Source organism: Nerophis ophidion, linkage group LG14, assembly GCF_033978795.1.
Source record: "Nerophis ophidion isolate RoL-2023_Sa linkage group LG14, RoL_Noph_v1.0, whole genome shotgun sequence".
Classification (NCBI taxonomy): Eukaryota; Metazoa; Chordata; class Actinopteri; order Syngnathiformes; family Syngnathidae; genus Nerophis; species Nerophis ophidion.
The window spans coordinates 4,468,242-4,483,609 of record NC_084624.1 but is presented as its reverse complement, the minus strand read 5'-3'; the positions used below and the strand labels follow the sequence as shown (position 1 = coordinate 4,483,609).

Here is a 15,368-nt window from a genome sequence, read left to right as displayed (position 1 = left end):
GGCCGAAATGAGTTACAGATATGTGGATTGTGCCGAGCCCAGAGGACCAAAACAAACTTTAGTATCAGTGCTTCAATCACTACTGAGACTCTGACAACTACACCCAGATCAGGGCATTACTGTATTGCAGATCCGTAGAAAGATTGATAGATAGTACAAACCCCGTTTCCATATGAGTTGGGAAATTGTGTTAGATGTAAATATAAACAGAATACAATCATTTGCAAATCATTTTCAACCCATATTCAGTTGAATATGCTACAAAAACAACATATTTGATGTTCAAACTAAAAAAATAATTAACTTAGAAATTCATGGCTGCAATACACGCCGAAGTAGTTGGGAAAGGGCATGTTCACCAGCTCTAACCGGATCGGTTCACAGCCGAGTGTGAAGTGACCGGAATGAGAATCAGCACCTCCAAGTCCGAGTCCATGGTTCTCGCCCGGAAAAGGGTGGAGTGCCATCTCCGGGTTGGGGAGGAGACCCTGCCCCAAGTGGAGGAGTTCAAGTACCTAGGAGTCTTGTTCACGACTGAGGGAAGAGTGGATGGTGAGATCGACAGGCGTATCGGTGCGGCGTCTTCAGTAATGCGGACGTTGTACCGATCCGTTGTGGTGAAGAAGGAGCTGAGCCGGAAGGCAAAGCTCTCAATTTACCGGTCGATCTACGTTCCCATCCTCACCTATGGTCATGAGCTTTGGGTCATGACCGAAAGGATAAGATCACGGGTACAAGCGGCCCAAATGAGTTACAGATATGTGGATTGTGCCGAGCCCAGAGGACCAAAACAAACTTTAGTATCAGTGCTTCAATCACTACTGAGACTCTGACAACTACACCCAGATCAGGGCATTACTGTATTGCAGATCCCTAGAAAGATTGATAGATAGTACAAACCCTGTATCTATATGAGTTGGGAAATTGTGTTAGATGTAAATATAAACAGAATACAATGATTTGCAAATCCTTTTCAACCCATATTCAGTTGAATATGCTACAAAGACAACATATTTGATGTTCAAACTCAAAAAATAATTAACTTAGAAATTCATGGCTGCAACACACGCCAAAGTAGTTGGGAAAGGGCATGTTCACCAGCTCTCGCCGGATCGGTTCGCAGCCGACTGTGAAGCAACCGGAATGAGAATCAGCACCTCCAAGTCCGAGTCCATGGTTCTCGCCCGAAAAAGGGTGGAGTGCCATCTCCGGGTTGGGGAGGAGACCCTGCCCCAAGTGGAGGAGTTCAAGTACCTAGGAGTCTTGTTCACGAGTGAGGGAAGAGTGGATGGTGAGATCGACAGGCGGATCGGTGCGGCGTCTTCAGTAATGCGGACGTTGTACCGATCCGTTGTGGTGAAGAAGGAGCTGAGCCGGAAGGCAAAGCTCTCAATTTACCGGTCAATCTACGTTCCCATCCTCACCTATGGTCATGAGCTTTGGGTCATGATCGAGAGGATAAAATCACGGGTACAAGCGGCCGAATGAGTTACAGATATGTGGATTGTGCCGAGCCCAGAGGACCAAAACAAACTTTAGTATCAGTGCTTCAATCACTACTGAGACTCTGACAACTACACCCAGATCAGGGCGTTACTGTATTGCAGATCCCTAGAAAGATTGATAGATAGTACAAACCCCGTTTCCATATGAGTTGGGAAATTGTGTTAGATGTAAATATAAACAGAATACAATGATTTCCAAATGATTTTCAAGCCATATTCAGTTGAATATGCTACAAAGACAAGATATTTGATGTTCAAACTCAAAAAATAATTGACTTAGAAATTCATGGCTGCAACACGTGCCGAAGTAGTTGGGAAAGGGCATGTTCACCAGCTCTCGCCGGATCGGTTCGCAGCCGACTGTGAAGCAACCGGAATGAGAATCAGCACCTCCAAGTCCGAGTCCATGGTTCTCGCCTGAAAAAGGGTGGAGTGCCATCTCCGGGTTGGGGAGGAGACCCTGCCCCAAGTGGAGGAGTTCAAGTACCTAGGAGTCTTGTTCACGAGTGAGGGAAGAGTGGATGGTGAGATCGACAGGCGGATCGGTGCGGCGTCTTCAGTAATGCGGACGTTGTACCGATCCGTTGTGGTGAAGAAGGAGCTGAGCCGGAAGGCAAAGCTCTCAATTTACCGGTCAATCTACGTTCCCATCCTCACCTATGGTCATGAGCTTTGGGTCATGATCGAGAGGATAAAATCACGGGTACAAGCGGCCGAATGAGTTACAGATACGTGGACTGTGCCGAGCCCAGAGGACCAAAACAAACTTTAGTATCAGTGCTTCAATCACTACTGAGACTCTGACAACTACACCCAGATCAGGGCATTACTGTATTGCAGATCCCTAGAAAGATTGATAGATAGTACAAACCCTGTATCTATATGAGTTGGGAAATTGTGTTGGATGTAAATATAAACAGAATACAATCATTTGCAAATCCTTTTCAACCCATATTCAGTTGAATATGCTACAAAAACAACATATTTGATGTTCAAACTCAAAAAATAATTAACTTAGAAATTCATGGCTGCAACACACGCCGAAGTAGTTGGGAAAGGGCATGTTCACCAGCTCTAACCGGATCGGTTCGCAGCCGAGTGTGAAGTGACCGGAATGAGAATCAGCACCTCCAAGTCCGAGTCCATGGTTCTCGCCCGGAAAAGGGTGGAGTGCCATCTCCGGGTTGGGGAGGAGACCCTGCCCCAAGTGGAGGAGTTCAAGTACCTAGGAGTCTTGTTCACGAGTGAGGGAAGAGTGGATGGTGAGATCGACAGGCGGATCGGTGCGGCGTCTTCAGTAATGCGGACGTTGTATCGATCCGTTGTGGTGAAGAAGGAGCTGAGCCGGAAGGCAAAGCTCTCAATTTACCGGTCGATCTACGTTCCCATCCTCACCTATGGTCATGAGCTTTGGGTCATGACCGAAAGGATAAGATCACGGGTACAAGCGGCCGAAATGAGTTACAGATATGTGGATTGTGCCGAGCCCAGAGGACCAAAACAAACTTTAGTATCAGTGCTTCAATCGCTACTGAGACTCTGACAACTACACCCAGATCAGGGCATTACTGTATTGCAGATCCCTAGAAAGATTGATAGATAGTACAAACCCTGTATCTATATGAGTTGGGAAATTGTGTTGGATGTAAATATAAACAGAATACAATGATTTGCAAATCATTTTCAACCCATATTCAGTTGAATATGCTACAAAGACAACATATTTGATGTTCAAACTCAAAAAATAATTAACTTAGAAATTCATGGCTGCAACACATGCCGAAGTAGTTGGGAAAGGGCATGTTCACCAGCTCTAACCGGATCGGTTCGCAGCAGAGTGTGAAGCGACCGGGATGAGAATAAGCACCTCCAAATCCAAGTCCATGGTTCCCGCCCGGAAAAGGGTGGAGTGCCATCTCCGGGTTGGGGAGGAGACCCTGCCCCAAGTGGAGGAGTTCAAGTACCTAGGAGTCTTCTTCACGAGTGGGGGCAGAGTGGATTGTGAGATCTACCATGAATTGATTAACGTGGACCCCGACTTAAACAAGTTGAAAAACGTATTGGGGTGTTACCATTTAGTGATCAATTGTACGGAATATGTACTGTACTGTGCAATCTACTAAAAAAGGTATCAATCAATCAATCAAATCGACAGGCGGATCAGTGCGGTGTCTTCAGTAATGCGGACGTTGTATCGATCCGTTGTGGTGAAGAAGGAGCTGAGCCGGAAGGCAAAGCTCTCAATTTACCGGTCGATCTACGTTCCCATCCTCACCTATGGTCATGAGCTTTGGGTCATGACCGAAAGGACAAGATCACGGGTACAAGCGGCCGAAATGAGTTTGGGTCCCTCCCTTAAAGATAGGGTGAGAAGCTCTGTCATCCGGGAGGAACTCAAAGTAAAGTCGCTGCTCCTCCACATGGAGAGGAGCCAAATTATATTGAGTAAAACATGCTTGAAACTAGAATATCAACTGTTGCAAAGCCGTGCCAAAAGGCTACAAACATAAAATATGTATTGGATGCCTTTTACATTTCTTGATTGAAGTATGGGTCCAAAAATTTTAATTTTTAAAGGATTAACAATTTAAAACGTAAAAATTTGTCACTGAAATGCAGTGCATATTTTGATTGATTGATTGAGACTTTTATTAGTAGATTGCACAGTACAGTACATATTCCGTACAATTGACCACTAAATGGTAACACCCCAATAAGTTTTTTAACTTGTTTAAGTCGGGGTCCACGTTAATCAGTTCATGGTAAATATGACCATGAATATGATCCAGAATATATACAAAACATCCCAACATACAGTCAGTCCATTAGCAGATACGAACAATGTGTTTGGTTTTGTATCTAAGATAAGGAAAGCCTTTAACCCCACCCCAGACTATAACCAAGATACTGTACTGGTCTTTGGCGATCCACATGATGGCACATATAGTATTTGCTCTGTCAACAGAAGAGGTTTAGCCAACAAGAAGCAGGCGTTCTGCACACTCAGCATTAATAGGGGTTGCTGGAAGTCAGACATATTCAGGTTTGCATTACAGCACCTACACATAACAAATTCATTGAAATAAATAGATGCCACTGGATTAGAGATTTCCGATAATCCGTTATCGTCCAACTCTTAATTACCGATTCCGATATCAACCGATACCGATGTACAGTCGTGGAATGAACACATTTTTATGCCTAAATTTGTTGTGATGCCCCGCAGGATGCATTAAACAATGTAACAAGGTTTTCCAAAATAAGAGAACAAATTCAACTCAAGTTATGGAAAAAAGTGACAATATTTATTATTGAAGTTACAAAGTGCGTAATTTTTTTTCAACATGCCTCAAAACAGCAGCTTGGAATATGCGACATAATCCTGATACCCACTAAAACTATGGAAAGTACTATACTTTGACTTTCACAAAGTGCATTATTTAAAAATATTTTTTAAAGGGGAACATTATCACAATTTCAAAAGGGTTAAAAACAATAAAAATCAGTTCCCAGTGGCTTGTTGTATTTTTTGAAGTTTTTTTCAAAATTTTACCGGTCTCGGAATATCCCTAAATAAAGCTTTAAAGTGCCTTATTTTCGGCTCTCTGTGAAGACACTGGCCATTTCCCTGTGACGTCACACAGTGCTGCCAATGTAAACAAACAATGGGAATACCACAGCAAGATATAGCGACATTAGCTCGGATTCAAACTCGGATTTCAGCGATTTAAGCGATTCAACAGATTACGCATGTATTGAAACAGATGGTTGGAGTATGAAAGTATTGAAGAAGAAACTGAAGCTATTGAGCGAATAGCTATTGATGCTATTCATAGCCATAGCATGGCCGAATAGCTGCGTTAGCATCGCCGGTAAAATGTGCGGACCAAACGATCAGGACTTTCGCATCTTTTGACACTGGAGCAACTTAAATCCGTCGATTGGTAAGTGTTTGTTTCGCATTAAATCTGGGTGGTAGGAAACGTAATATAGTTGCAAATGCATCTACAGGTTATCCATACATCTCTGTACCATGTCTGCTTTAGCACCGCCGGTAAATAGCATGTTAGCATCGATTAGCATAGCATGTTAGCATCGATTAGCTGGCAGTCAACATCAACAAAACTCACCTTTGTGATTTCGTTGACTATCGTTACAAATGCATCTGCAGGTTATCCATACATCTCTGTGCCATGTCTGCTTTAGCTTCGCCGGTCAAATGTGGAGAAACTCCAGCACATTCAATGGGGGTCTGGCCGGCAGATTTCTTGCCGGTGGTGCAACTTGAATCCCTCCCTGTTAGTGTTGTTACACCCTCCGACAACACACCGTCGAGGCATGATGTCTCCAAGGTTCCAAAAAATAGTCAAAAAAATGGAAAATAACAGAGCTGAGACCCGGTGTTTGTAATGTGAAAATGAAAATGGCGGCTGTGTTACCTCGGCGACGTCACATTCTGACGTCATCGCCTCCAGCCCGATAAACAGAAAGGCGTTTAATTCGCCAAAATTCACCCATTTAGAGTTCGGAAATCGGTTAAAAAAATAGATGGTCTTTTTTCTGCACCATCAAGGTATATATTGACGCTTACATAGGTCTGCTGATAATGTTCCCCTTTAAACATGCCTCAAAACAACAGCTCCAAAAATAATGAAGGCACTCAGCTTCAGTCCAGACTATACTAGAGTAATAAAGGAAACAATAACATATTCTTCCTTTAGTGCAAGACTGCCTGGTATACTGTATAACAGGAAATTATAAACTGGGCTCAATCTGCCCTGCTCTAACGAATCCGCAAGCTGGTGGTGAGTGCTTGAAGTGAAGTGGCCTACCAGTCAGCCAGAGATTGTAAAATAATGCGTTGAGACAGGGCACCTGCGTTCACTGCAAGCTGCAAAGTGTGCGCCATGCAGGACAGACTAGCCACACCAAACTCCACCGTAGCTTTTGCCATACTGCGTACGTTGTGCCTGACCGCAACGTGGGCTTTCGCCCTTGGGTGGTTTTTCTTGTATTTTTGTTTTTTCTCGGTGGAGTCTTTTGGTACTACTTTTTTTCGCTTGTATTGCTCGTATAAAAGGAAGACTTCTTGGTTCCTCCTCGCATAACCAACTTTTTGCAGTCATTGCAAATTGCCAGTTTTTTTTATCCGTCAGACACATTTGAAAAAGAATCCCAAACCATAAACATGGTGTCTTTTGTCAGTCACCGAGCGAGCTCGCTCGTTAGCCACGGCTACAGCACCGGCAACAACAACACTCTTGTTGTTATGCTGCTACCGATAATTTCCGATATTACATTTTAAAGCATTTATCAGCCGATAATATCGGATAATATAGAACACAAATGTCCACTGTAGTGGACACTGGTTCTCAGGAGGAGTTTTTATATTTGTTCAGTGTATAGTGCAGGGATATGAAATCTTTGAAGTGATCTGGAAATTAAAGACAAATCATGTAAGGCTCTTACGTTATAGAACATTGTCTCACCTTTTATGTGCGGGATCTTCTCAGGGAAGGCAACTCCCCAGACCAGCACACGACCATCACGTACAGCCAGCTCCTGATCCAGGTTTGCCGCTGTGCCAACGTCCTCAAACAAATGGGTGAGGGGAAAAAAAACATTGTATTTATTCAAAGTATACATTGCAGACGAGGATGTGTAAATGCATCATTTTCAGGGAGCAATATTTAATATGTTGTAGCTGCCAAAATGATGTTTGCCTCGGTTTTCCCTTTGAAGGTGTGAAAAAGGGAGACAGGGTATCCATCTACCTGCCCATGATTCCAGAACTGGTCTACAGCATGTTGGCCTGTGCCCGGATAGGTGCTGTTCATTCTGTTGTGGTGAGTATAGTTACTGATGAAGGGTTACTTCCAATGTTGTTATACAGTGCTTCACTTTTACCAAATATTATGTAACAGCTTTATTCCAAAATGTAATAAATTAATTTTTGTTCTCAAAATGTTGCACATACAATTACCCCATAATGCATACTTGCCAACCTTGAGACCTCCGAAATCGGGAGATTGGGGCGTGGGGGGTGGCGGGTTGAAGTGGGCGGGGCTAAGGGGGAGGAGTATATTTATAGCTAGAATTCACTGAAATTCAAGTATTTCTTCCTTATATATATATATATATACATACATACATATATATATATATACATACATACATATATATATATACATATATATATATATACATACATACATATATATATATACATACATACATATATATATACATACATACATACATATACATACATACATATATATATATATACATACATACATACGTATATATATATATATATACATACATACGTATATATATATATATATATACATACATACATACATATATATATATACATACATACATACATGCATATATATACATACATACATACATGCATATATATACATACATACATACATACATATATATATACATACATACGTATATATATATATATATATACATACATACATATATATATACATACATATATATACACATACATACATATATATACATACATATATATATACATACATATATATATGTATGTATGTATGTACAGTCACATAATATATGCTGCTTTAACACACACAAGTGAATGCAAGTCATACTTGATCAACAGCCATAAGGGTCACACTGAGGGTGGCCGTATAAACAACTTGAACACTTTTACAAATATGCGCCACACTGTGAAGCCACACCAAACAAGAATGATATATATATATATATATATAGATATATATATATATATATGTATATGTGTATATGTATATATATACATATATACATATATATATATATATACATATATATACATATATACATATATATATATATATATATATCTATATACATATACACATATAAATATATATATATATACATATACACATATAAATATATATATATATATATATATATATATATATATATATATATATATATATATATATATATATATATATATATATATGATCCGTTCATGAATGAGTATATCCATTCGGCCACCGTGTTCAATGGAGAAGTGTCATGATCTGTGGTCTGGATTATCCATCCATCCATTTCCTACCGCTTTATTCCCTTTGGGGGCGCTGGTGCCTATCTCAGCTACAATCGGGCGGAAGGCGGCGTACACCCTGGACAAGTCGCCACCTCAATGCAGGGCGGTCTGGATTACGTTTTTGTTAATTTTTTGGACTCTTTTTAGTTCCTGTTGGCGCTCCCTTGTTTTGTTTGGTTACCATGCCGACTTATGATTTTCACCTGCCTCTGGTGTTCGGACCGCACACCTGTTTCTAATCATGACCCTTATTTAAGCCTGTCTTTGCCAGTCAGTCGGCCTGCCGTCATTGCTCGTTTTCATGCGATCCACAGTTCATAGAATAGAATAGAATAGAATGAACTTTATTGTCATTATATTTGCATATAACGAGATTAAAGACTCCAACTTAAGGTGCGGTAGTGGGAACAAATATGGAGTGAAATAAATGACATAAGAGGTAATAAAGGAAAAACTAACAATTGAAATAAACAACTACTATCCAATGAAAACAATAAGCAATTCTGTACAATATACAAAACACTATAGAAATACAAATACTGTACAATATACAGAGCAAGACAGGAGTAGCGAAGTAATAAATAACAATCAGTGACGGACGTATTGCACTGGAAGGGTAGTATTGCACATTAGGGTATTGGGGCATTATATTGTATAGGGGTGAATTATTATTATTATAAGTTACATGTTGCTCGATTCACGCCGTGTCCACCTAAGTCTATTTATTTCTTGCCACAGTTTTGTGTTTGTTCGAAGCCATAGTTTATGCTGTTTGTTTCATGCCACAGTTTTGTGTTTGTTCCACGCCATAGTTTATGTTTGTTTACCTCATGCCCAGCCAAGATTTCTTGAGTTAATAAATATGTTCCTACCTGCAAGCCTTGTCCGGAATAGTCCGTTTGCATCCCGGGAGAACAAACCTCGCAGTAAGCTGACAAGAAGTCTGATCTACAAAATGTGCAGGCAACATAGACCTTCCCCTTCCAGCTGTCCTGGATGGACTGAATTTTTTTTTTCCAATCATTTTGGAACTTGCAAGCGTACTTCTTCGTCTTACTCGTCGTCGCCATGTCTCTTCTTCATTCTTCTGCTTTGTCTCTGTTATGTTTTTGGACATTACTACTTGCCGTAAGTTTTGAAGCACTGCATGGTGGGAATCGGGATGTTGTGTGTCAGTGTATTAACGTGCCGGCTGGAATAAACACATGCTTAGGAAATAGCTCCGTGCCTGCCTACTTTATGTCTTATAGATAAACCTCTGGTATAACGGAGACATATATAATAGTCTCCTTTTCAGGTGAGAGAGGACACTAAAGGCAGTGCCTTTAAGGCAGGGGGCACCAACGCCGTAAGGACCAGATGAGTCGCCCGCTGGCCTGTTCTAAAAATAGCTCAAATAGCAGCACTTACCAGTGAGCTGCCTCTATTTTTAAAATTTTATTTATTTTCTAGCAAGCTGGTCTCGCTTTGATCAACATTTTTAATTCTAAGAGAGACAAAACTCAAATACAATTTGAAAATCCAAGAAAATATTTCAAAGACTTGGTCTTCACTTGTTTGAATAAATTCATTTTATTTTTTTTACTTCGCTTCTTATAACTTTGAGAAAGACAATTTTAGAGAAAAAATACAACCTTAAAAATGATTTTAGGATTTTTAAACACATATACCTTTTTACCTTTTAAATTCCTTCCTCTTCTTTCCTGACAATTTAAATCAATGTTCATGTAAATTTATTTGTTTTATTGTAAAAAATAATAAATACATTTTGATTTAATTCTTCATTTTAGCTTCTGTTTTTTCGACGAAGAATTTTTGTGAAATACTTATTCAAAATTATTATGATTAAAATTCCCCAAAAATTATTCTGGCAAATCTAGAAAATCTGTAGAATCCAATTTAAATCTTATTTCAGAGTCTTTTGAATTTCTTTTAAAAATTTTTGTTCTGGAAAATCTAGAAGAAATAATGATTTGTCTTTGTTAGAAATATAGCTTGGTCCAATTTGTTATATATTCTAACAAAGTGCAGATTGGATTTTAAGCTATTTAAAACATGCTATCAAAATTGTTAAACGAAAAGGGTAAAAACAAAAAGCGCGCACGAGGCGGGTAACAAAACTAAAAGAGCTAGCATGAAAGCTAGGAAAAACAAAAATGGCCTAGCGTGGAAGCTAGCGGGTAGCAAGCAGGAAAACAGAAGTCGTTGCTTGTAGAATGAAAACAAAACTAATGATGTTCCATAGAATTTTTTTTTTTTTCAAAAAGATTCGAATTAGCTAGTTTTTCTCTTAATTTTTTTTGTTTGAATTTTGAATTTTAAAGAGTCGAAATTGAAGATAAACAATGTTTCAAAACTCAAATTTCTTTTTTTGTTGTGTGATGTGCACGCCAGCTTTCTGAGGGATCGCTTGTGCACGCCAGTTTTCCGAGACTCTGTATTTAGTTAGCGCAGGCAGCATGAAGCAGGGCTTTTATTGTGAAGATAGGAAATGTGCAGTCGGCCTTTAGAGTTTTGACGGAAGGTACGGCGCGAGAGTCTGTTGAAATAAAAAGTGTTTCTCGCCTTCCTCTCGGTCATATTTTCATAATAATGATCTTGCTGCAGCCAGCGTCATCTCACAAGACCCTCCGGTACCGTGAATGTCATTTAAGTGACGTCTTGGTGAAGACTGATGATCACTCATTTTTAGGTCTATTTTTTTTAAAAGCCTGGCTGGAGATGGACTGACACACCCCCCGCGGTCGACTGGTAGCTCGCGATCGACGTAATGGGCACCCCTGCTATAGAGTATAGTCTGTAGAATTTTGAGGACAAAGTTGTGTTTATTCCACTTTGGAATAAGGCAAAAATGGAAGCGCTTTGACTACTTTCCGGATGCGCTGCAAATGAAAAGAAGACTACTGTATGTGGACACAAATATTGGAACATAACACCTGCGGGAGGTGCAACAAGTCCCACTGACTCATGTCCCAAGGTTCAATTTCACATGTAATCTGCGAGCCAAAGCTCCAGTCAGACATTTAAGAGCACAATCCACCAACATTGCCGTCTTTGCCCAAAGAAAAGCATCAGATTTAAAACATCTCGTCCCACTTTAAGAGAAAACAGCATCTGCAGCCAATATATCGGTCAGCCTGTATCCAGATTTCCAGTCCAACCTCATTCTCTCTTTGTGCAAAGGTTATCAAGCTAAAAATATCTCCTCAGTGCTCCGAGGTATTCTCACAGCACATTTGAAGGCCCGTTTAATGGCGCTGCTATATTTAGGCCACCTTCTTCTTTGTGTTCAACTTGTGACACGAAAGAATCCAAACAATACATTGTTCATTTGTGTCAAAGTCAGTTTGTGACGAACCCTAATATTCAGAGAATTAGGCAGGCATTGAGGAAGGAAACATGCTTTAAATACTAAAACAAGAACAAAACCAAAAGGGTACAAACAAAAAGCGCGCATGAGGCGGATAACGGAACTAAAAGAGCTAGCATGGGAGCTAGAAAACAAAAGGAGCTTAGCATGGAAGCTAGCAAAAACAAAAATGGCCTAACAAGCAGGAAAACAGAAGTTGTTACTTGTAGAATGAAAACAAAACGGAAGCAGGGAACAAAAGACAGGAGTTGGGCTTGACTGGCTTGCACAGAGTCCTGACCTGGACCCCATAAAAACACCTTTGGGATGAATTAAGAACGAAGACTAATAGCCAGGCCTTCTCGACCAACATCACCAATGCGGTTTTGGAAGAATTGTCGAAAATTTGCATCTAACATAATAGTGAGAGTCCAGTTTTACGGAAGGTTTTTGTAGAGAATAAATGTTGAAAAAACACTTAATTGAACGGTTTCAAAGAGGAGAAAACACAAAAAAAATTCAAATTAAATTTTGAAACGTAGTTTATCTTCAATTTCGACTTTTTAAAATTCAAAATTCAACCGAAAAAAATGAAGAGAAAAAATGGCTATTTCAAGTCTTTTTGAAAAAATTTACAAAAAATAATTTATGGAACGTCATTAATAATTTTTCCTGATTAAGATTAATTTTATAATTTTGATGACATGTTTTAAATAGGTTAAAATCCAATCTGCACTTTGTTAGAATATATAACAAATTGGACCAAGCTATATTTCTAACAAAGACAAATCATTATTTCTTCTAGATTTTCCAGAACAAAATTTTTAAAAGAAATTCAAAATACTTTGAAATAAGATTTAAATGTGATTCTAAAGATTTTCTAGATTTGCCAGAATATTTGTATTTTATTTTAATCATAATAATTTTGAATAAATATTTCACAAATATTTTTCGTCGAAAAAACATAAGCTAAAATGAAGAAATAAATTAAAATGTATTTATTATTCTTTACAATAAAAAAAATACTTAACATTGATTTAAATTGTCAGGAAAGAAGAGGAAGGAATTTAAAAGGTAAAAAGGTATATGTGTTTAAAAATCCTAAAATCATTTTTAAGGTTGTATTTTTTCTCTAAGAAGCAAAGTAAAAAAATATTCAAACAAGTGAAGACCAAGTCTTTAAAATATTTTCTTGGATTTTCAAATTCCATGAGTTTTTTTCTCTCTTAGAATTAAAAATGTCGAGCAAAGCGAGACCAGCTTGCTAGTAAATAAATACAATTTAAAAAATAGAGGCAGCTCACTGGTAAGTGCTGCTATTTGAGCTATTTTTAGAACAGGCCAGCGGGCGACTCATCTGGTCCTTACGGGCCCCGCCTTGGTGACCCTGGTCTAGACCAACTGCAGAGAAATAAGAAAAGGTGAGCACAGCACAACATAGAAAAAGAAGAATGCAACAGTGCTGATCTTTTGGAACATCACATTTTATCAGACTTTTTAGCAGACACTCTGTGATACTTCCTGTTTCCTGCTTGCTTCACCTCCCCTCTCTCCTTCTGCACGTGCAGTTTGCAGGTTTTTCCTCCGAGTCGCTGTGTGAGAGGGTGATGGATGCTCAAAGCGTCGTCCTGGTGACAGCAGGTAAGGGAGTTACTCTGCCAGGTGGAGACATAGCTAGCACCAACCCCCCCAGGAAGAGTTAGGGCTGCATGAGATTCTGGGTATTTGTTGTGTTCTGTTTATGTTGTGTTACAGTGAGGATGTTCTCCCAAAATGTGTTTGTCATTCTTGTGTGGTGTGGGTTCACAGCGCATATTAGTAAGAGTGTTAAAGTTGTTTCTATGACAACCTTCAGTGTGACCTGTATGGCTTCTGACCAAGTGTGCCTTCCAATCTCGTACGTGTGCGACAGAAGCAGCAAAATGTATGTGTCCGGCCGGCACGCAGATAGCAGGATGTAAAAGTGGGTGTGATGACATGTTGCAGAGGATGTTAGAAGTATTGCCATCACGGCACGCCCCCAGTATTGTAGTCCGGGTGAAAATTGGAGAATGTTAGTCCCGGGTGAGTTCCGGGAGAGGCACCAAAATCCGGAAACCTCCCGAAATAATAGTTAGATCAACTATGGAATGGACTCTCACTATTATGTTAGATCCACTATGGACTGGACTCTCACTATTATGTTAGATCCACTATGGACTGGACTCTCACTATTATGTTAGATCCACTATGGACTGGACTCTCACACTATTATGTTAGATCCACTATGGACTGGACTCTCACTATTATGTTAGATCCACTTTGAACTGGACTCTTACTATTATGTTAGATCCACTATGGACTGGACTCACACTATTATGTTGGATCCACTATGGACTGGACTCTCACTATTATGTTAGATCCATTATGGACTGGACTCTCACACTATTATGTGAGATCCACTTTGGACTGGACTTTTACTATTATGTTAGATCCACTATGGACTGGACTCTCACTATTATGTTAGATCCACTATGGACTAGACTCTCACTATTATGTTAGATCCACTATGGACTGGACTCTAACTATTATGTTAGATCCACTATGGACTGGACTTTCACTATTATGTTGGATCCACTATGGACTGGACTCTCACTATTATGTTAGATCCACTATGGACCTGACTCTCACACTATTATGTTAGATCCACTATGGACTGGACTCTCACACTATTATGTTAAATCCACTATGGACTGGACTCTCACTATTATGTTAGATCCACTATGGACTGGACTCTCACTATTATGTTAGATCCACTATGGACTTGACTCTCACTATTATGTTAGATCCACTATGCACTGGACTCTCACTATTATGTTAGATCCACTATGGACTGGACTCTCACTATTATGTTGGATCCACTATGGACTGGACTCTCACTATTATGTTAGATCCACTATGGACTGGACTCTCACTATTTTGTTAAATCCACGATGGACTGGACTCTCACTATTATGTTGAATCCACTATGGACTGGACTCTCACTATTATGTTAGATCCACTATGGACTGGACTCTCACTATTATGTTAGATCCACTATGGACTGGACTCTCACTATTATGTTAGATCCACTATGGACTGGACTCTCACTATTATGTTGAATCCACTATGGACTGGACTCTCACTATTATGTTAGATCCACTATGGACTGGACTCTCACTATTATGTTAGATCCACTTTGGACTGGACTCTCACTATTATGTTAGATCCACTATGGACTGGACTCTCACTATTATGTTAGATCCACTATGAGCTGGACTCTCACTATTTTGTTGGATCCACTATGGACTGGACTCTCACTATTATGTTGGATCCACTATGGACTGGACTCTCACTATTATGTTAGATCCACTATGGACTGGACTCTCACTATTATGTTAGATCCACT

At 39.6% G+C, this 15,368-nt stretch overlaps 1 protein-coding gene across 1 annotated transcript in view; it reads left to right on the top strand.

Moving 5' to 3' along the window:
• The window catches only part of acss2l (acyl-CoA synthetase short chain family member 2 like), a 70,903-nt gene that overhangs the window by 27,040 nt on the left and 28,495 nt on the right, over positions 1-15,368 (top strand). Inside the window, exons 5-7 of the mRNA XM_061919682.1 lie at positions 7,019-7,110; positions 7,248-7,351; positions 13,510-13,582. Coding sequence (XP_061775666.1) covers positions 7,019-7,110; positions 7,248-7,351; positions 13,510-13,582 — 269 coding nt within the window. The remainder of the gene's footprint in view (positions 1-7,018; positions 7,111-7,247; positions 7,352-13,509; positions 13,583-15,368) is intronic.